Raw genomic sequence first — 22,745 nt, forward strand, 5'->3', positions numbered from 1 at the left:
TGTGTCTAAGATGTTACGTAAAGTAAAGGAGCTAAAGTCGAGTACACACATACGTGTGTGTGTCCATGGTATCATGTACTCGCCAAACGACATACAATAACGCCTCTGAGACCACTTAAGCACTTAAAAAAAGCATCAAATGGCGTCAACTATTCCCATAACATCCATGATGTCACCGATACATTGTTATGTTGTTGTTGTTGTTGATTTAGGGGCGACGATGATCGTGGGATCGGATGCGCCCCGGCGTACCCGTTAAGGTTGAATCACGAAGCCAGGAAAGGTGGAACGCCAAGCTAAATCGCAAAACGAGTGACGCCAATCACTAGAAACTAATATGCCATACGGCAAATAAACGCACAGTCAGGCAGATGATTGGGGAGTCCCAGGAGTCCCTCAGGGTGACAAGCACCGGCCCCGCCCCACACAGAGAACACCAGGTACCAAACCAAAATTCGGCCCCCAACCAAAACGCAAAAGTCATCCAGTGTCCTTCGGTAGAGCAGATGCCGGCCGCCCACCACGGCCAAGGGCACACCAGGAGCCCACCAAGACCCGCCAACCCCCGGCACCTCTCGGCCAAGCCGGCCCCCGAACACCGTCACCCCGCCGGGAGAACCAGCCAGTACACGTCAGAAAAAAAATCTATCAACAATCCTGTGACCCAAGGCGATATGTACGCCAGGCGCCGTACAATCGGACCGCTGAAAAGGGATGCCAAACGACAGTAGCAAAGCCAAAACGCGAAAACAAGACGTGAACCGGCGGCTCCCAGGCGGAGGAGGTGTCCAGACGTCCGCTCGTCGTCAAGGTTGAACCAGGAGTCCGACCGGATACATATGTGTCCGTTGTTGCGGTTAGTGTTGTGTGCGGTTAGCAACCCGTCCTCGACTCAAGTCCATTACTTTCAGCAGTCAACCCCACAGACGCATTCATAAATTTTTACATGCTGTGCATTCAAAACGGGAATTTTCTCAAGTATAAATTAATATTATAATATATAGCATATTGTGCATATATAGGCATAGATTAGGTTAGGTGTTTAGGTTCTGTTGGCGATTATTTGTATTTGTAGTACGTGGGTGACATTTACACATTTACAGCGTTGTGGTCCGAACAAAATTCGTCAGTGAAGCACTTGTGTCGGAAGAGTTCGAACGAAAACAGTTGTAAGTGGTGTGTAAACCGTTTTTCATTCATAAATAGAGGGGTTTGGCGGGTGCATGGAATCACTTTTGGGTGATTCTAAAAATTTGGAATCACCCAAATTTGTTTTGATTGGGTGATTGAAAAATTTGAATGGAATCACCTTCCGCCCAGCCCGGCGGGAGAGAATGGGCTGGGCGCATTTCCTATCACCTAATGTCTCTATTAGCAGAAAACAGGTACCCAGGAGCTAGAAATCATGTTATGGGGTTGCATTCTGGGGAGGGAAACTTAACTTCGATCTTGGGAGAGACCTCGATATAAGCCTAACATGTATATACATAGACTGCCTGTCCCCCGACAAAATGAATTATAAATTATTATTATAATCATATCTCAATGCTTATTTCATGATTAATAGTCAGCTTATTGAAGAAACTTTAAATTCTTATCCTTTTTTTTCGCAGATATGGCGCGGCTCAACGTTCATTCTCCACTGGTGGCGTTGGTGAGCATCTTTATGGGTCTGACTTGTAGTGGTCACCACGCCCGGCCTCGACCTGCCAGACACTGGGATGGTGATGGTAGTGTGGGTGGCGTCGGTGCCCCTGGCGGTGACCCCCTCAACACTCCCACCTGGAAGGCACCAGTCACCTCGTGGACGACGGCCCCCATCGAAAGAGGATATAGTGGTTTCGGAACAAGCGAACTCGGATCTAGGTTCGAAGGAAGTAAACGTGGATCCAGGTTGAAGACAGTCAGTACTGAACGGGTTGAGTCGCACCGGAAGGGGCGTCCTGGAAGAGCGGTTGGAGAGACGGCCCTGGCGGGAAGACCCAGTCATGTACAAGAATCCTACTACGCCCCCCAAGACTTACCTGTGGTGGACATCATTGGTGGTGATTTCGTCATCAATCATATGCAGACCGAAATCAATCGCGAGGAAGGCAACAACATGGACCAGACACGCGCCTCGATACATTCAAAGAAGGAGAAGAAGAAGAAGAATAAAAAGTCAAAGAATGTAATCAAAATTTGCAGCAAGAAACCATGGAGACTTAAGGCCGTACCGTGTAAAGTTCCAAGCACGATCACCCCTTCGATGACTTTCTTCAAGATTAACACCATCTTGCATCGCTTGATTAATGGTGAGTGTGACACTGTCCCGGGAAACGTGGTGGGAAGTCTGAGGTCCCCAGCACCAGGGAGCGTCATTGACTCTATACCCGTGGCCAGGTGTGATGACGGCCTGGTGGGCTGCAGCTTTATGGAACCCTTCCCAAAAGTTTTTAAATATGCTTACAAAAATGCCACAATACAAATCTCGAACGAAACTCATTTTGGCTTTCTTAGTTTTACATACAATGACGCTGCAAGATGCATGTGCACCAATGAGAGCTCTCGTAATAAGCCTTATCCTGAAGTTTCAAGCATGTATTTACACTTTGAAGGGCTGGAGAAGGAAAGAGTGAGCAGCCACTGCTACAGACACTTACTGCTGACGTAAAAGCCTCTCGTGTTTGGTGACAGTTCTCTACAATTGCTGAGCTAGTACTCTAGTTTCTTGATTTATTGATTAGTTTACCTTCTACCACAGATGTGATCATTCAGTTACAGTCCAAACCAGCATATGTACATTCTTGTGTGTCCTCTATGGACAGTTAGAACACTGCCACACTATTTTGTGTATCCAGTGTGTATCATTGCTCTAGGACCATCCGCCTGACATGTAAAACTGGCGGGAAAGGCATTAAGACGGACGCTTTACTTACCTGATTCTCGTTTTGTGACATTCACTGGAACGAATTTCCTCAGGTCGAGCTGGGGATGATACATGTATGTGTGATCAAACAACATCTTGTGAGTGAGTAAAGGTTATAATAGAAGTGTAATGATACGTTATGTTCCTGTGTGCTACAAGAAGATGGCTTTGATGATGATAAGCAGTACGATAAACTCTGTCTTCAGACAACACACCGACCCTCTGTATACTGTTTAAGTAAATAAAAACTATAAAACTATACACTTGCTTAGTTATGATCCTATAATTAGTATGAAATTAAGAAAGTAGAAAAATGAACTCAGTTAATTAACTCTAGTAATAATCATATTGATAAATTATTACTAATAATTATTTTTTAAACGATTTGGCTGGGTCGTATTCCGGGGAACATAAGATTAAGGACTTGCCCGAAACGCTACGCGTACTAGTGGTTATACAAGAATGTAAGAACGCTTGTATATATATAAATAATTAAAAATAAATTCAATAATAAAAGTATAGGTGTTTATCCCAGCGGGACAGGAGGGGTTTAGGCAGGTAGTGTGCGGTGTTGTCAGCCAGCAGCTGATGGCCAGACGACGCCGGCACCTCGCGTATATTATAGGTAATAATGATATTTTTCTACTCTTTACTAAAATTTGTCTGATTTTATTGCTAGCAATAGCCGTGAGATACGTTACCCATAATGTTAAGGGTTATGTATATGGTGGGGATTATAAGAGTTCAGTGTAGGTGTTAATTGGGGGATCGATGTTAAATGTTATGAAGGATATAATAAGTATATTTTACTTGGTATTGTCGGAGGGACAGGAAGCCAGTGGGTATGTGTGTGTGTGTATATATACTGTACATGTTGGGCATATATCGAGGCTTCCAAGGTCGAACTACTAACCCAACCCCAGGATGCAGCCCCCACAACAGTTGAACAACTCCCGGGGAACTATTTACAGATGTATAGTGAATTTACATAAAGTACAGTATATATGGACAAATCCACAAGGGCCGTGATGAGGGTTCGAACTTACGCCCAGGATGATCCCAGATGCTGCCTTAGTCGACTACCTGCTTGATGGGGTTCTGGGAGTTCTACTCCCCAAGCTCAGACCGAGGCCAGGCTTGACTTGTGAGAGTTTGGTCCACTAGGCTGTTGCGTGGAGTGGCCTGCAGGTCCACATATCCACCACAGCCTGTTTGGTCTAGCACTCCTCGAAGAAAACTATCTAGTTTTCTCTTGAAGATGTCCACAGCTGTTCCGGCAATATTTCTTATGGCCACGGCATGGTGAAAGAATCGTAACTGGGAGTTCCACCGACCTCACACGAATCCTGCAATCTCTTTGAGACACAAACCAGGGTTTTATACAATTCCCCCATGCACTCGGGCTCTGCCAACAAGCTGTTCTACCTCTTTGCCCTCACTTCAATACACACAGAAATCACAATAGCGTGATGTATCAAATGAACAAATCCACAAGGGCCGTAATAAGGGTCTGTGTGAGGTCGGTGGAACTCCCGGTTACAATTCTTTTACCGTGTCGTGGCCTAGTCGACTAAGTCAGCGTCTGGGATCATCCCGGGCATAAGTTCGAACCCTCATCACGGCCCTTGTGGATTTGTTCATTTGATGCATCACGCTACAGTGATTTCTGTGTATACAGTATATGGGTTTCCCATTGCTCAGCACAGGATGGCTGTTAAGTTTATTGAGGTTCCCAGGATGCAACCTAAAATAGTTCCCTAACTCAAAGATACCTATTTACTGCTTGGTGAACAGAGACATTGGGTGTAAGAAAGTATGCCCCAAATGTCTTATCCCACCTGAGAATCGAACCCGGGACCATTCAGTTGTGAGCCAACTACACCACTAACCACTGTGCTACAGGCCACGTCCAATGTAACACCGTCCCTGCCCAGGTGAAATGAGTCGGTGAAAAACTTATCTTTCACAGTGAAGCTGTGAACAAATAGGCCAATAAAATAATCGACCATCCCACTGTATGCACTAAATCCGTCCCATATAGACTTCAATAATCCATTAAGACATACAGTACATAAGATACAATTGACAATGTTGATGAAATTTCTCAACCAATTAAAGACTGATGAAAAATAAAAGTCCATCACGCCTGATGAGCAGTATTGACCCAGGTTTGAACCCTTATCATCAATTGGGGTCCTGGTAGTAAACTAATCATGGGCCATGTTAGGAAAAAAGTCTTATATAGGGTGAACTTATACATCAGGGTGAAAGAAAATTTTCTCGTCTGTTTCTGCCTGGTCTGGGAATCGAACTCGGGCCACAGAATTACGAGTTCTGCGCGCTGTCTGCTCAGCTACCAGACCCCTACAAGCCTGGTAGTGCATGTTTGTGTATACACACACACACACACATTAAATATTAACATCCAATTTCATTCTCTACTAGGATGGGCAAAATAATTTCTCTACTGAGTAGAAGGGCAACCAAACCTCTAAGAGAATACAACTTGGATTCAAGAGTTTTTAAGGAAATTGCTAAAGAGAAACGTCCGGTAGCACCATGGCACAAGTCAACTATAAAACTTATAGAAGACTCTATCAAAGGTAAATGTTAAATTTCCTGTAATTTTCCCTTAATTATAGACATTACCTCGGGATGAATTTGATCTAGAAGTATTAATATTTATTTCTTGTTTATATTCATTTCAAAATCAGTATGTAATTTGATGTACAGTAGAAAATGTGTTTAATAAGTAAATTCTGCTGTTGCTAGATTATGAATAAAGGGTGGAGGATGGTGAAGAATGCTCATGTTTGGTGTTTCAGTGTACAGTATTTCACTATTTTGCATATTGTAGAAAGTACAGTATTCAGTATCATTACATGATTTTAAGTGTTTGTTAAATGGTACATCGCACAATTGCTCCTTCTAATGTCCATTATTTTTCTTAAGAAAATTACTTGATACTATGTTCCACTTCAAAACTGAACTCTCAACATAACTTTTTACAGTTCACATATTGTAATAGAACTAGATAAATATATATATCGTCTGGTTTTCGTACTATTTAGCTATACAGCACAGTAATCATATTTATTTTTAACTCCATTTTTACAGCTCAGCCCAAAGAAGTTGCAAGACATATGGAGGAAAAAGATGATTTCTTATTAGAAAGACTCAAAGAAGTGTTCGTTACCTCAGAAAATCCATTGGTAGGTACAGCACAGTATCATTTGCATGTAGCTGGTGACTTATGCTAGATATTAACCCTTAAACTGTGCATATTGGAGGCCTGGAAGCGAAAAATACTTGAATTATGTAAAATAACTTAAAAATGTTAAACAAATCTCCAACTTATTGGCTTCAGCATCATGAAACTGTCATCAAAATATTTTCAGAAATTTATTTTAGACACTTAAAAAATAAGAACATTTTGTTGATAAGGAGAACAGCTCCTATTAACTGGAACCGAGGGATAATGCAGTAATAAAGAGATGCAAGCACCTGTCTGATGCTCAAAGAAGAATAGTAGTAAGAAGTGTCCACAAAGTGGATATGCAGCTGGTGCCAGGTACACATTACCTAGCTATTCACGCTTCAGCTTTTAAATTTGCAAAGATACATGTGCTACAAATCGGTGAACGAAAGTAATGGAAACAGTCGTTCACTTGTGTGGACCATTCTGGCTGGTGTTTGATTAATATGCATCACTTGTTGTGTGAACTATTCTGGCTGGTAGTTGGTTCATATGGTTCACTTGTTGTGTGGTCCACTTGTGTGATCCAACTTGTCATATACTGGAATTATTAATTGTAACCTGTGATAGAATGGGAAAGTTTTCCACCAGTCTGTGAACTCTGTCCCAACATCGTAAGCTTGTGGACCACTTGTGGACCACTTGTGTGGTCCACTTGTGTGGTCCACTTGTGTGGTTCAACTTATCAAATGAGGGAATTATTAATTGTAACCTGTTATAGAATGGGAAAGTTTTCCACCAGTTTGTAAACTCTGTTCCAACATCGTAAGCAAATCCATACATCCCCCGCTTCAGTGAACCATTGTTCGTCGATCTGGGTGAGTAAATCCGGCCTGAAAAGTGTGCGATCTAGCCGGAGAGTCATTGAATCGGGGTATGTTGAATCGAGGTTGTACTGTATTTTAAGTATCAAATGTTTCTCAATCGTTCTTGATAAGTGAGTTGACTTTGCTCTGGAATGATTTTTGTTGCCCGGTGTTGCACTTTCTTGAGAGCAGCTTTATAATTCTAAAGATGAGGTCTTCATGCTTTGATACAGTCATCCAAATGGGAGTGCACCAGAGATTTATACAATTGAATCACTACCTTCTTTTCTTTAAAGTCAAAGGTATTCCAAGTGTTTGGTTACCTTTTTTGACTGCTTCCCCTACCTGCTATGCAGCTTTCATCGAGTGGTGGATTTTGACTCCAAGGTCCTTTTCTTCATCAATCTGCTGTAATGTAATGTTATTAACTTGGTAGTCGTGGCATGGGTTGTTATGCCTCACATGCAGGGTCATTGCATGCATTTGAAGAAATTTTCCAGATCAACACCCTCCAGGTTGTTCAGTATTTTAAGTTTCAATGAGATCTGCTTTGTCATGTCTGGTTTGCAGTGTTGTGTATAGGTGCTCATATGTAAGACTTTGTGACAATACAGCTCATGTTCCACATGTTTGACTTACTATTACATTTGCATTACATGTGAAATTTTTATCCACAGCTACAACAGCAAATTACTGAGAATCCTAATCGACCATTGCCAACGAATCGCACTTTTGTCTCCGAAGCAGATTTTGGATACTCTGAGCCAAAGGTAAGGTGTGAAGGCAATTTGCAAAACTTTATGTGAATAGCCATAAATTTTTTAACACTTTCTCCATTATATAGTAATGTTTTTATTTTGACAGTCTTGTTATTGTGTGAGCAGCAACAATCCATCAAAATTCCAGTTTCCACTTATTCATATTACCTTTAATAACCATTATAGCCATCTCAAGTCATAATATGCTATATGATATTTGGGAATAGTTAACAAATTCAGATTCAAGAGCTTAAGCTTGTAGATATACTTCAACTAGAAAGAGAAGTGGTAGTGATCATGAAGACCACATATACTAGAATCAGGAAGAGGAGTAAGTGGTTGTAAAGGAAACTACACTTGAAATGCAACAAAATTAATATAATTTATTTATGAGAGGAAACAAGATTTCACAAGCAAGCAATATCGTACCTAGATGCATCTACATTTGGTGCAAACTATAATTTGGATTCATAGTGTTTGAATTCAATTATTAACTAGGTATTTGATTTCAGTAAAGCCATAATTGATGTCTGATAAAGACTCCAAATTTGACTGCTATATTTTATTTATATGTTAAATAAAGTATGTTTGAATTTGTTTTAATAAAAGCAAATGTGTTGCCTAGGTTGTGCCTTATGGGAAGATAATCTTAAGAGATGCTGTGAAGGCCATATCACATCATCATGAGGATCCCGAGCTTTGGACAGCAAAGAAAATTTCCTATGAATATAAATTGGATACCGGCTTGACAGGTATGTGTTGATGTGATGTATATGATGTCAGTATACTTGACAGGTATACTGTTGATGCTTTTCATTAAAGGAAATGAATGTACTGTATTTTGGATATACTGTACCATCATGGTATATTAAGTGTATAGTACTGTATAATGAGAGAGGAGGCAGAGGCTTCTCGTCTTCAGGTACAGCACTACAGTAATGTCATTAATCCAACCAGAGGCGCAATGCCTTCAACACACTACCCTCCATCATCCTCGCCACCTCAGTCCTGTTTTGGTCATAAATAATGAGTATTGGTATTTATTAAAAGGGAAATGTGGAGGTGGCGAGATCAGAACCAACTTCTAACTGGCAATGTAGTGCTAGTGTGACCAAAGATGACAAAACAGGGAAAAGGATACACAGTACATTATATTCATATTTCCTGCACAGTAGTGCTGCTGTGAAGGTGGAGTAGATCTGTTGCACTACACATACAATACTTATTGAGCATTTAACCACAGGGATGATTGAAGTAATTAAGCTGCTGTAGTTCTGCTCGTTTTTGTGTAACGACTGTATATGAGATATTGAATAGATGTGTCCCCTCCCCATACTTTTTTTCCTTGAAGTAGAAGGCAGAACTATCACAACTATTACATATACAGGTATTTAAAACAATTATTTCATAATTTCAGAAAAAGTTCTTCAGCACTTCAACACGTTTGTAGTTATAGTCCCAGAGGATCATAAAACAAAGAAGATGAGTGAAGAAACACTCAAGAACACACCAATTACTGCTTCAGGCACCCTGAAGCAACTCACCAGTGCTACTAATGATGATAAAAGTGTCGAGAGCAAAGGAAAGGGTTGATTATCACCTCTGTTTATGCGTACTATTAATATATAATTGTTGGCCGTAGAGTTGTTACAGAAGACAGTACAGTTGAAAATAAAAAAATATAAGGGGCAAATGTGTCAATTATACAAATTATTTGCATTTGCAAAGGGCTAAATTGACAGCTGAATATTGGTGGCAATTTAAATAAGTTTGATACATTTATCAGGTTTTGATTAGTATTTCCATACACGCTGCTCATTTCTAATACAAATAACTTCAACAAAAAGATAAAATATTCTCTATTTTATTGAAACTTAATTTGTAATTGTTGTCTACCTAAAGAAATTAATTTTTTCAATGTGCTGTAATGTCAGTAATTTTCCAGCACTTGGTTTCATTCTTGAATGCTACCTAACCTACCTGCCTAAATTTATTTAGACTGGTAGTACAGTATAGACTTCTGGTATCTTTTAAGGCTGATGAATATTCCCAAGTTAATGTGTAATAATGTAAGTTCGTAGAAATGCATTTACCATTTTCTGAAGCTGTATATAATTTATATAAAAACAAAAAATTAAATACAGTAATTTTGTATTTCCTTATATTGTACAGTATGTAATTAGTTTAAAAAAAGGATTATTTAATGTACCTAGTAGCAAATGGCTTTGGCTAGGTTACATATTAACCATACATGCTTAACTCGCAGGTACTTGATGATATACTGCCCTGCTCATTATTGTCCCATTTAGTCGTGCACTTTGCATAATGTCCAGATTTTCAAGATGACCGTATGTCGTGCATTATTAACGTCCATCAATAGAATCCTTGATGAATCTGATGCCTATGATATCGCTCGCTTTGGGATGCCAATACGAGAGCAAAAGCACACAAGTGATATTTAGCAGCTTTTGAATATCTAGAACACTGATGGAGTCTTCCTGGCTTGGTGTCTTATGATACTGTTTCCTTAACGTGGGGAATCTTTCCCTTATATAGTTCAGCTTAATGACCAGACATGGTCATTAAAATAGGTTCGATGACCATGTCTATTAAATCTGTAGATATTCTCATTGTTAAATCTCCCATTATTCAGTTTTTTGTTCAAAACAACTGCAACACTGATGTAATTTTAAAGGAAAGTAAACCAACACTTATCAGTTCCTAGGAAAATACCTTTATTATTATTATTCCCTGTAGGATTCCTAAACTCTAGCAGTCACCCTTCTGAAACGGACAATATATGCAGCCACAAAATAATTTATTACCTTTACCCCAAAGCACCATTAGAACCAGAGATATACTGTAATCTAATTTTGGGAAGTGAAACAACAGGATTTTGCATCCTCTCCTCCCAATACCTTTGCTTATTTACCTGGATGGCTTGTATATAGGTAATTATTTAGCTAACTAAAATTCTGTCTAAGCCAAAATGACCAATTAGTCGAAGATATGTGAAATTTTCAGTGCAGACATCCAGGCGCTTTCAACCAATACCACGGGTGTTCCAGGAACTGGCCCCACCACTTCATACTTCTGCACTCTTGCTTATGAATAAAACTGCCAACCAGAAAGCAAGTTCTCCTGTATTGCAAGTCAGTGAGTGGCAAACCACACTTGGCTTTCACTTGCATGCTTGAGATAGACAATCATTTGTCTAGAAGAGCAAATGCAAGTGGCATCACAGATAGTATCCCAACCATAGCTCTGCAAGATGTTTACTTTTAACCCCTTTTTAGTGGGTAAAGAATACTGGTAAAAGGGATCTTAAATTGTGATAACTGCTTTGCTATTGGTTGAAATTTTTTAACTTTTTTAAACTACTGTACTGTACCTACAAAAACCTAGGTAAGGCATCTTAACTTTAAGAGGCCTTATGTAAGATGTCATGCCTCCCAAACATATACCAAACGCAACAAGGGAAGCTCTGCCTGTATGTTTCCTCCACCACCACCCATGTTCCCCTCCACTGTCACTCCCTACACCAAGCCCCGCTACCACAACAAACAGCTCGTCCACACAATGGACCTAGGCCATGTCCACTTCCTCAGTTGGGTAATGCTTGTCACGTTGTACATCATTTGGGAGGGCAGGCGAGGGGTGCATCTGGGTATCAAGATATAGTGGGGTTTTGCATGCCTGTCCACCCTGGCTGACAACCATTCATGCTAATGTATTGAGCAACATCGTGCAGCCAACCGCAGAGAAAGGGTAAAATCAAATACAAGAAACTAGAAGGATGTTGTGGAACACTTAATTTCCATAGCATCTGAGACACGTCTCCTTGGGCAAGGGTGCCCTGAGCTTTCTCCGAGAATTGGGTTCTATGCTCATTGACAATACCAGAGGCCCCGAGAGTTACCAGTTTCTTGTTTCAGGACATTTAGTGTGCCAATTCAGCAGTCTGTCCTTTTACGGTTTCCCCAACGTCAAGAAAATGGTCAATTTAAATTGGCCTCTACTAACCTACCAGAGGACCCAAAACAGAATACTGGACAGTAAGTCACTTTTGGGAGCCGCTTCCATTTTTTAGTACTGTATGACAATTTTTGGTCTTGTGTAACGCATGCGGAGCTAAAACAAACCTAGCTCACTCCTACAAAGTAATTATCAAAAGAAGGCACCAAGCCGGAGAGGCTCGCTCCTACAACGCGATGTTCTTTGAAGGATAGGTTGAATTCAAAGGGGAAATACCTGATGTCAGTTTCTGTCTGGAAGCTCAGGCACTCCAAGAAATTCACAACTTTTAACCTTTCGTTGTATTTGCCAGCAAGTGGCCTTTAGTAATCAAATAAAACAAAACATTAAAAAAGGGGGCGATATAACAAAAACATGAAAATGCATTGGCAAGGGGGGGGGGGGAGAGGGCAGGGAGGGCTAACAATTCCCTCTTGATGGTGTATGTCCTTTTCTCCTAGATTATGAATTCCTGTTCTTCCAGCCAGAGAAGGTATCACCACCATCATAAGTAAGTAATTATCAAAAGAAGGCACAAACTGGGAAGGCTATGTAAACACCATCATAATCAAAATTATACGTTTATTTTACTAGCTAAAACGGCTAGTCAGTAGATGATGTCTCTGAAGCCTGTATGCAAAATCTCAGTGTTGAATGTAATTAAATGGCAATTTCAGGGCGAGTTCCAATCTCTTCCGTGTCATGATCTGTGCAGATCATAGCTCTCCCCTTTCCTTCCTGCCCTCCCTTGGTGACCACCTTCGGTCATAAACTCATCGTTTGTAGGCAAGGGACATTTGTCCGACCGTCTCAGGCCAGTCCTCTTCCAATCCCCTATTCCCTAATCTTCCTCACAACCTATTTCCAATCGTTTCCTCTGCCTTGCTTTTACCAATGACAAATTGAGGAGTCATAAACTGTAGTCTCAAATGTTGCGTCGGTGGCTGGGGGCCATTTGGCTGTGTGCTTTCCTGTTGTAGTGTGGGAATGATTCAAAAGTCTACGGGAATAAAACATAACTTTCAGGGAGGCCTAGTGGGAGGAGTCGCCCAGGGTAGTGCAGACGTCCCATTGGCTGGGCCCTCAGACTAGAGCAAGACTTTGTACTCATTGGCTTAGGCTTGGAAAGGCAGGACTTAATTGGACTTAGGAAAACCTAAGAGGGGGAGGAGCCTATTCCACAGAGTTTTAGAAAAAATATTCGTCAGTGTGTCTATGGGAGCGACTTTAGATAGGTCCCTTCAGGACCTGGTGGGCAAGCCATTCAACATCAGGCCAGATTGCAGGATTAAGGTAGTGTGCTCTCTTGAGCATTCATATATATTCAGTAATTCAGACCAATTGCCTCTTACGAATGTTTTATTAGAGTAGGATATATATTTTTCAATTTGATTTCAAGTTACTTGTTTAAATTAAATAAAGTGTATTAATGTATTTGTGTTTAGTTATCTGTTCCCCTTTGATTAATGCAGTCATTTTTATGTGGTATTCCTGTGCTGAATTGGAAGCCCCTGAACCCTCGATAAGTAAAATTATATAAATTAATTCCCAAGATTTATATGCCCACGAGTTTCATGATTATCTCTTTCCTTCCTGGGGGCTCAGTAATAGACACATTCAAGAGATGGTCAGGGAGGCAGTGGCAGTATCACTTAAGTTCTTTATTATTATAAAATTAATAATCCCTTCTCTTGTTTCCTCCTTATTTAATATTCCAGTCTCAATATAAACTGGCAGATCATTGATGGTCACAGTGATCTGCAAGCAATGTTGAGCTGGGGTAGTAAGTGGAGTAGGGGAAGAGTAAGCAAGTAATTATCAAAAGAAGGCACCAAACCGGGAAGGCTATGTAAGGAGTAGGGGAAGAGTAGTTCAGGGTTATTACACCAAGGCTTGAAGGAACCACCAGAGCCCCCCTCCCCCTCCCCTAAGAAGACACATTTAGTCCTTTGCAATGTTGTAACACCACCATACAATTATAAAATATAGCAAATGGATGGAAATGGCAGTTCTTTTAAGTATGAAACTAATTTTTTACTTAGTTCTACCTTTAGTGGGAAACCATTCCAGAGGATGCTTGCAACCAAAGGTCAAATATTACAGATTCACTATGTAATCAAAATGTATAACCATCTTTTATTACTATACATCACATTCATTTCTCATGAAGACAGAATCACAGGCCTGGCTATAACTATGGCATATAATGACAAATGAGGCAGTTATTCCTTTTATTTATCTTAAAAATTCCAAAGGGTCACAGACAGATGAAATTAAAAGTTAACAAATAATGTTCAACCCTAAAATATGACAAAAGTTCCCAATTACTATTTCTATATTTTCATACAAACATTCTTAAAATGAACACTTGCAAAAAATACTTTCCAAACATCAATGACCTCACAATGTTCTTATTAAGAAGTAATTTTTGTCTGCAAATATAAATTTATGTAACCAAGATAAAAACAAAACTGGGAAAACCAGCTTGTTTAACAAATTCCACATTCCCAATAATTTTAAGTTCCAACAAACGCTTAACATTACAATTTTTTCTGATTAAACAGCATGCACAATTACATTTGGAAGCCGTGTTAATTCATCAAGTGGTCTGAAATGAAGGCACAGAAAAATCTGTATAGTTGACCGAGCCAAGATATACCATATACCTATTAACACTGATAATTGGCTACTAATAAACACAGACTATCCAATTGTAATCAATCTAATTCCATTCATATTAAAAATGGTCTGAATGGTATCGCCAACAAATATATTGGCATTTTTCATCAAGACCATGTATATATTTATTACCTTCGACTTCCGTCTCTTCCAATGATAATACTGTAATAAAAAACAAGCATTATATAGTTAAAAGGATAGCTGCTGCTGCTTGCTCAGGATCACCATCATGCTCCCATACTTCTACCTTTAATTTCTTAAAGTTCTTCAGTCATCTTTGTCATCACCTTCAATGTCATTTCTGTAATCATAAACATTACATGTATTTGCTGTAAAGAAAATATTTATTGTTCTTTAAGTAAAATACAGCAATATACAGCAGAATAAATGCTATATAAAAAATATACTTAATAGATTATCAATACTGTACCTTCTTTCCTTACTTTCATGGAATAAGGCATCAGCCCAAATAAAAATTGAATAAAAGTAAACATGTAAGGTTATAAGTATTGATTTCTTTTTAATATCATTATAGTACATTCATTGTAAGGTCCCCAAAATATATAATTTTGAGTAAACAAGCACTACCACATGCAGGCGATGAGTCACAATAACGTGGCTAAAGTATGTTGACCAGACCACACACTAGAAGGTGAAGGGACGACGACGTTTCGGTCCGTCCTGAACCATTCTCACATTCGACTTGAGAATGGTCCAGGACAGACCGAAACGTCGTCGTCCCTTCACCATCTAGTGTGTGGTCTGGTCAACAAGCACTACCACACTCCAGTATCTCACCCTTTTATACAACATGTACTGTGCTCTTCTTGGGTTGCCATATACACAATACATTACAGTACAGTATATACAAATGCATTAACCTTTCCTTCTTGGTAACCAATTCTACCCAGCACTGTCCATTACAATATCCCTCCTGCCACTTCCACATTAGCTACCACCACCAACTTCTTCACTACCTTCACCACAACATCCACCTCCCTCCACCATCTGGAACACTTCCTATTTGTTTTTTCCCACAAGGAACCTAGCATTATTTTACAAGATTACATTCTTCACTATCTTTAAGAGTGCATTGCCCTGAGAAGTTGGAACCCTATTTAATTTAATTTAAAAAAATTACTATATTTACGTTCCCAGTTACATTATTCGAGGTGAAGCAAGATGTATGCCATGTAAGATGGTCAAGACCTAGAGGATTTTATGCTCATTAAAGAAACTTAATTAGACCTACATGTAACTCACTTGAGGTTGAGATTGTAGTCCTCAGTCAGGAATTGTGGGATCTGAAGTGGGAGACAGCTGTTGAACATGCATGCTGTTTAGCATGTGTTCGTTTTTGGATAGCTGCTGTGACCTGCATCACAGTGGCCTGTAATGATGCAATGGAATGACCGATTTTTGTCCATTCCTCATGGTTAGTTGGGAATTTTGAAAATCTACGAGTTTTCTTGCATTTCCGGGGAGGTGGCGTAGGGCTGTTTGTGTAGCTAGTCGAGGGTTCCTGCTGTGAGGAGCAGCAGAGAAATTCCTGGCGCTGGCGTTTCTTTGTAGGCTGTATGCACACAGTTTGGGGTATGCTAGGAGTAGGACGATGCTTGGTAGCCTTGTACTTCAATGTTTTGTGTTTCAAGATTGGCCTATCAAGGAAGAGAAATAATATACAGTAATATATAAGGAAGGGAACATGAGAGGAACTGGTGCAGGTTGAAATGAAAACAGAGGGAGAGCTTCTGTGATTGGGGGAGGATTCATTTTATTGAAGGGCAAAGTGGGTTCAGGTGCAGAACTGCACAGCAGCAACAGAAGAGGTGATTAGGGTCAAAAATACAATAAAATAACATGTTAATTGCCCAACCTCACATGTGAAATGTATGCAATGATGATTCAGTTCCTGGATCATTATCAAGTTGAAGGGAAGGGAATTATCAGGGGAAAGCACCAAACCATTAAGATAAACTGAGCAAAATGTGACGAGGGAGTAATTACATTACAAGGCCAAAGATTAGACAAAAAAAGGTGGAAAAGTAAAGCATGGAAACTGAAGTAATGGCAGCTCCCTATGAGAGGGGAAAAACTTTAAAAAGCATAAAAGGGAAGGAGAAAATATGAAAAGTAAATAAAGGTGAAATAAGAATCAATTAACAGCCATAAAACAAAAAGACAAAAAGCCAAATCAGATGAGACTTGCTGAGAAGATTAGACCATTTAAATATGTACAGTACTGAGAAAGCAGAGTCAAAATATAAGGAAACACCTGTACAGTATTCACATCTGTACTGGCCAGATAAATTTTAACATTTGTACTTTAGGCAATTGCAATGCTGATGTACACTACATGAAATATCACTTTAACCATCCAATACCATTCTAGACTAAATTAGCATAATTAAAATTAAATTTTTAAAATTAAAATTAAATAAAAAAAAAGTGTACTTTAGCTGGACACCATATGCAATACAATACTGTATATACTGACCATAAACCAAAAGAGTTGCTGCTGTGGCTGCTGCTAGCACTGCTGTGCATGCTACTGGCATCACTGTGCTTGCTACTGGCACTGCTGTGCCTGCTGCTGGCACTGCTGTGCCTGCTACTGGTGCTGCTGGCACTGCTGTGCCTGCTACTGGCATCACTGTGCTCGTTACTGCTGCTGCTGCTGTGCCTGCTACTGGCGATGCTGTGCCTGCTACTGGCATCACTGTGCTTGCTACTGGCGCTGCTGTGCCTGCTACTGGCGATGCTGTGCCTGCTACTGGCGATGCTGTGCCTGCTACTGGCGATGCTGTGCCTGCTACTGGCGATGCTGTGCCTGCTACTGGCGATGCTGTGCCTGCTACTGCCGATGCTGTGCCAGCTACTGGCACTACTATGCCTGCTACTGGCAATGCTGTGCCTGCTACTGGCACTGCCGTGCCTGCTAATGGTGCTGCTGTGCCTGCTAATGGTGCTGCTGTGCCTGCTAATGGCGCTGCTGTGCCTGCTACTGGCGCTGCTGTGCCTGCTACTGGCGCTGCTGTGCCTGCTAATGGCGCTGCTGTGCCTGCTACTGGCGCTGCTGTGCCTGCTACTGGCGCTGCTGTGCCTGCTACCGGCACTTTCTCTGCTGCTGGGTCTACTGTCTCTACTGCTGATGCCACTGTTTGGTGATGAAAAGTACATTTTATTACATAGACATACAAATATATTATGAAATATAAAAAGTTATATATTTCTAAAATTAATCTTGGCCTAGCAATCCTAATTTTTTTGCAACAACAGTACATATGAACAAATCCACAAGCGCCGTGACGAGGACTCGAACCTGCATCCGGGAGCATCCCAGACACTGCCTTAATCGACTGAGCTATGACAGGGTTCAAAGGGTGCAGGGGGGATTGTGTAAAATCCTGGTTTGTGCCTCAGAGAGGCTACGAGATCCAGTAAGTTCAGTAGAACTTCGGTTTCAACCCTTTTAACCCTGTCGTAGCTCAGTCGATTAAGGCAGTGTCTGGGATGTTCCCGGACGCAGGTTCGAATCCTCGTCATGGCCCTTATGGATTTGTTCATTTGATGCATCACGCTAGTGTGATCTCTGTGTGTAACAGTACATATATTAATTTTTGTTTGGACAAAAACAATCCAGCATGGGCTACAAAATGAAATGTGGGAAAAGATTATAACCTGACATGGCAATAAAACACAGGAAAAGCTAGACTCACAAGTCCAAGTCACATAGACCCTGATCAATTCTCATTGCCAGCTCATGGTCTCGCTTCTCCAGCTCTTTCCTGCCGAATAGAAATGTAAAATCAGAAGACTTAGAATCATGGATTTTTCCTATTTTCTCTAAACATGTTTAGTAGCTACATTTTAGAAATGACTCAAATCAGCACATGCAAAACTTAAAAAAAAAAAAATTATATATATATATATATATATATATATATATATATATATATAAATATATAAATAACAGTGAGACCAAGGAGGAAGAACTGAAACAGGAATTTCCTCAAGTACTTTTGTATATTAATACATCAGAAGGATTATTATTTTATATATATATATATATATATATATATATATATATATATATATATATATATATATATATATATATATATATATATATATATATATATATATATATATATATTTATATATATATATATAATATATATATATATATATATATATATATATATATATATATATATATAATATATATATATTATATATATATATATATATATATATATATATATATGTCGTACCTAGTAGCCAGAATGCACTTCTCGGCCTACTATGCAAGGCCCGATTTGCCTAATAAGCCAAGTTTTCCTGAACTAATATATTTTCTCTAATTTTTTTCTAATGAAATGATAAAGCTACCCATTTCATTACGTATGAGGTCAATTTTTTTTTATTGGAGTTAAAATTAACGTAGATATATGACCGAACCTAACCAACCCTACCTAACCTAACCTAACCTATCTTTATAGGTTAGGTTAGGTTAGGTAGCCGAAAAAGTTAGGTTAGGTTAGGTTAGGTAGGTTAGGTAGTCAAAAAAGAATTAATTCATGAAAACTTGGCTTATTAAGCAAATCGGACCTTGCATAGTAGGCTGAGAAGTGAGTTCTGGCTACTAGGTACGACATATATATATATATATATATATATATATATATATATATATATATATATAATATATATATTATATATATATATATATATATATTCAATAAATAATGGTACCAGTACATCCAATATACAATGTGTACAAACATTAAATGCATGCTCAATCTGAAGCCTTAAATAGTCTTGCTAATGAAAACATTCATTGGTATACATAATTATTATACCAATTCATTGGTACTGTATTATAATTATACCAATGCATGTTCATTAGTAAGGCTATCTAAGGCTTCAAATTGAACATGTATACTGTATACACAATTACTGAAGATCACAGGTTTTGTTTGTACAGTATTATAAATTTACATTAGTTAAATGCCAATGTTTTCCAATATTTATTTTTTATTACCATTAAAAAGTTTAGATTTTTAGCAACATTTTGAGCCATATATGAAAAAAAGTCTCAACTCTGTGCCCAATCGTTCCTGTCCTGCCCAAGATTCAAACCCAGTAATTCTCTATTGTGAGTCGAGAATGGTACCCGACTTTACTACCAGAACCCTTAGATAAATCTTTAAAACTTCAGTATTTCAGTTTAATAAGAGCATGCAAAGAGAGATTGAAAGAGCACACACCTGAGATGCTCAACTATCACATAGTTGTCCAAGAGGTCATCTAATTTGACCTCTTCATGTAACATCCGACACATGGAACACTCGATAGATCCATTACTCTTCCACAACTTTTTGGTGCAATCGCTGCAGAAGGTGTGAAGACAGGGTAGCAGCTTGGGTATTCTTTTGGTGTTTTGACCGTTGTAATCCTCAAAACAGATGGGGCATGACAACTCCCTCGAGGCCAGGTCTTCTGGGCCGTACGTTGCCATTGTCAAGGTCTTGAGTGGTCTCTTTCAGTGTTTTTATCCCTGAGCACTACAATTCAGGCCTAGGTTTAAACAGGGATAGTCATTTCATTTCTGTCTTGACCACCTTTGATTTTACTGGAACATTGTACGGTGGGGCAGCACAAAATGGCCAGTGGATTCACCTTGCACAGTACCTGGAAAATTCACAAAACACAAGTAGTACAAATTATTTCAAAATAAAGTAATGTAACAAACATGGATGACTCGGACCATCACTGGCAAATGTGTAATGCACCTAGTGACCCAAGCAATGCTCAAACTTTACCTTCTTAATCATTTTTTGGAACTTACAGTGGTAAATGGAAGAACCTATTACTTTGCAGATGAGGAGTCACAATAATGTGGCTGAAATATGTTGACCAAACCACACACTAGAAAGTGATGGGATGACGTTTCAGTCCATCCTGGACCATTCTCAAGTCAATTGTGAGATCGATAATCGACTTGAGAATGGTCCAGGACAAACGAATGGTCCATTCCTGGACGACGAGAATGGTCCAGGTCCAGGAAACGTCGTCGTCCCTTCACTTTCCAGTGTGTGTTTTGGTCAACGACCTACTACTATTTAACAACTTGCCCTTTCCAGTCAGTCATGCTTCTGGAGATGGTAGATTTCACTTGGTTAAGCAAGCCATTTGCTTAGGTTTCAGTCAATATAGATCACTTTGTATGGGGTGTAGTCAAATCATAAGCATTTCAACAAAGCTCATTTTCAAATTGTTAATACAGTACAATCAGTATCATTAGATTAGACTGTGTTAGTTTAGGTCCAGCTGGTGTGGGTCAGGTCAAGTCGTGTTTGGTTGGGTCGAGCCAGAGGATACATGTGACATAACAGATTCTTTGCCAATAGATTTTAAAACCTACTCAACTTAACACAGCCTAACCCAACCAAATACAGTGTAACCCAATCCAATCAAATACAGTATAGCCCAACCAACCAAATACAGTATAACCCAACCCAACCAAATACAGAATAACCCAACCCAACTAAATACAGTATAACCTAACATGGCCTAACCCAACCCAAAGACAGTATGACCCATCATGGCCTAACCCAACCCAAGTAAATACAGTATAACCCAACAACCCAAGCAAATACAGTATAACCCAACATGGTTCAACCCAACCCGAGTAAATACAATATAACATAACACAGCCTAACCCAACCCATCTAATTGCAGTATAACCCAACCCAACCAAAGACAGTATAATCCAACCCAAGCAAAGACAGTATAATCCAACCCAAGCAAAGACAGTATAATCCAACCCAACCAATACAGTATAACCCAACCCAAGCAAATACAGTAGTACAACTCCCAGAACCGCTCGCCCCTCCTCGGGGCAAAATTTAAATTTAAACTCCCAGAACCCCATCAACCAGGTATCAATCAAGTATCATAACCCAACACGGCCTAACCGAACCTGAGCCTAAACTCTTCCAATAGACTAAAAACACTTACCTGCTACACAATCAACTGGAAACCACTATAGCACCATATATAAATGACTAACACAACCATGCTAATATTTTTGGAAGGGTTTGAATTTGGCCACAGAGCTCGGGCCGAGAGATCAGCTGATCACGGCCATGTGTGTGTGTGTGTTTGTAAACATCCTTTCAAACTATTGTTTTCCAGCTGTTACCAGGCGCTCTGAGCCTCCTGGTAGGTCCTGGTCGAGGCAATCGCATGTCCCGCCCCTCGCAATGAACCAGCGACACTCAAAATGGATGAATATTTGTTACTTTTCACGTTCTAAGGTGAAGAGATGAGCGGTGCTGTGAAGACTGGCGGCCTCGGGTCAGCCCGGGCGCGTGTGCGCGCTGGGACACTCGAGGGTTGCCAGGTCCAAATTGCTGAAAGTAGCGAATTTATAATATAAATAATAAATGTTTATTCAGGTAAGGTACATACATACAAGAGATTTTACATAAATTGATGGATTTATAGATAGAGCTAGTACATACAATGTCAATTCAATTTCTTTCTTTATTATGCACCCCATATGGTCGACGACCGGGCCGCGGGGACGCTAAGCCCCGGAAGCACCTCAAGGTAAGGTAACCCCATACCCATCCCGTGGGAGGTGGTGTAATTAAGGATTACAGAGGCACATAATCGGTTCAGGAACTGAACCCTCTAGTTCGTTTAGCTAAGCAAATAACAATGTTTGACGCTAGTTACAAAATTATCAATGTTGTATACACATGTACACACCCTCATACATACAAATATATACGTATACACATATACACATATACATACATATCCAATCACCCACACAAATACACACATCAATAATCTTTGTGTCACAAGTGACACAAAGAGGTGTCACAAGTGATCAACAAGACACCCAGCAAACACAGAACGTTTGTGGACGTTTTAAATGGTTCCACAAAGGTAATACTGTAACTTTTGACATAAATACGTATATCTGACATTCTTAAAACCAAAGGATATAACTAAAAACATATATTCTTATGACACAGTTTTTTAAGATTTATGTAAAAATTTAAAAATAATAGTAAATGCTATGGTATTATAATGTTTTCATGCTTTATATTTAAGAATAAATAATTTTCAGTCAACATTTAGTTTTTTTTGTTTACTTTCTGTAAAGCTATCCAATTTACGTTCTTATAACATAAATATAACATTTATATGACGTCAGTATAACGTTATTTACACGACATCATTACGTTATTATGATGTTATATTAACGTATAATTCCTGTGTGAAAACCAGAATATATATTGAACTTT

The 22,745-nt window shown here is 39.4% G+C and overlaps 3 protein-coding genes across 7 annotated transcripts in view; 2 read left to right on the plus strand and 1 right to left on the minus strand.

Moving 5' to 3' along the window:
* Positions 1 to 3,169, plus strand: part of LOC123761628 (uncharacterized) — a 46,553-nt gene extending 43,384 nt beyond the window's left edge. For both annotated transcript variants that reach the window (XM_069330722.1, XM_045747677.2), the window contains exon 2: positions 1,614 to 3,169. In XM_069330722.1, the coding sequence (XP_069186823.1) occupies positions 1,614 to 2,653 (1,040 nt within the window). In that variant the 3' untranslated portion in view covers positions 2,654 to 3,169. The remainder of the gene's footprint in view (positions 1 to 1,613) is intronic.
* Positions 3,170 to 3,402: 233 nt separating this feature from the next.
* LOC123761627 (NADH dehydrogenase [ubiquinone] 1 alpha subcomplex assembly factor 4) lies at positions 3,403 to 9,867 on the plus strand. Its single transcript, XM_045747676.2, has 6 exons — positions 3,403 to 3,533; positions 5,354 to 5,511; positions 6,026 to 6,120; positions 7,648 to 7,740; positions 8,354 to 8,480; positions 9,146 to 9,867. The coding sequence occupies exons 2-6, from the start codon at positions 5,355 to 5,357 to the stop codon at positions 9,319 to 9,321; spliced, it is 648 nt and encodes a 215-aa protein (XP_045603632.1). The 5' UTR covers positions 3,403 to 3,533; position 5,354; the 3' UTR covers positions 9,322 to 9,867.
* A 4,089-nt stretch (positions 9,868 to 13,956) lies between these two features.
* LOC123761625 (uncharacterized) lies at positions 13,957 to 21,836 on the minus strand. 4 transcript variants are annotated; one of them, XM_045747673.2, is made up of 6 exons: positions 21,729 to 21,836; positions 19,692 to 20,115; positions 18,141 to 18,209; positions 16,919 to 17,578; positions 15,685 to 16,079; positions 13,957 to 14,722 (listed from the first exon to the last, which is right to left on the minus strand). In XM_045747673.2, exons 2-5 carry the CDS (start codon positions 19,940 to 19,942, stop codon positions 15,710 to 15,712), a joined length of 1,350 nt encoding a protein of 449 aa, XP_045603629.1. In that variant the 5' UTR covers positions 19,943 to 20,115; positions 21,729 to 21,836; the 3' UTR covers positions 13,957 to 14,722; positions 15,685 to 15,709. The 4 variants fall into 4 exon arrangements, with proteins under 4 accessions (XP_045603629.1, XP_069186825.1, XP_045603630.1 ...); XM_069330724.1 differs by having other exon boundaries at positions 15,674 to 16,079; XM_045747674.2 differs by having other exon boundaries at positions 21,629 to 21,803.
* Positions 21,837 to 22,745: the final 909 nt, after the last annotated feature.

Source organism: Procambarus clarkii, chromosome 24, assembly GCF_040958095.1.
Source record: "Procambarus clarkii isolate CNS0578487 chromosome 24, FALCON_Pclarkii_2.0, whole genome shotgun sequence".
In the NCBI taxonomy this organism is placed as follows: Eukaryota; Metazoa; Arthropoda; class Malacostraca; order Decapoda; family Cambaridae; genus Procambarus; species Procambarus clarkii.

Bases quoted from the DNA above. Each gene is read 5' to 3' on its own strand.
- LOC123761627 (XM_045747676.2), top strand. From the start codon at position 5,355: ATGGGCAAAATAATTTCTCTACTGAGTAGAAGGGCAACCAAACCTCTA. The intron at 5,512-6,025 runs GTAAATGTTAAA...CCATTTTTACAG, and splicing joins TATAGAAGACTCTATCAAAG to CTCAGCCCAAAGAAGTTGCA. The intron at 7,741-8,353 runs GTAAGGTGTGAA...TGTGTTGCCTAG, and splicing joins TTGGATACTCTGAGCCAAAG to GTTGTGCCTTATGGGAAGAT.
- LOC123761625 (XM_045747673.2), bottom strand. From the start codon at position 19,942: ATGGCAACGTACGGCCCAGAAGACCTGGCCTCGAGGGAGTTGTCATGC. The intron at 18,210-19,691 runs GTGTGTGCTCTT...TCTATTCGGCAG, and splicing joins GTGATAGTTGAGCATCTCAG to GAAAGAGCTGGAGAAGCGAG. The intron at 17,579-18,140 runs GTGAGTCTAGCT...ATCACCAAACAG, and splicing joins GGTCTATGTGACTTGGACTT to TGGCATCAGCAGTAGAGACA.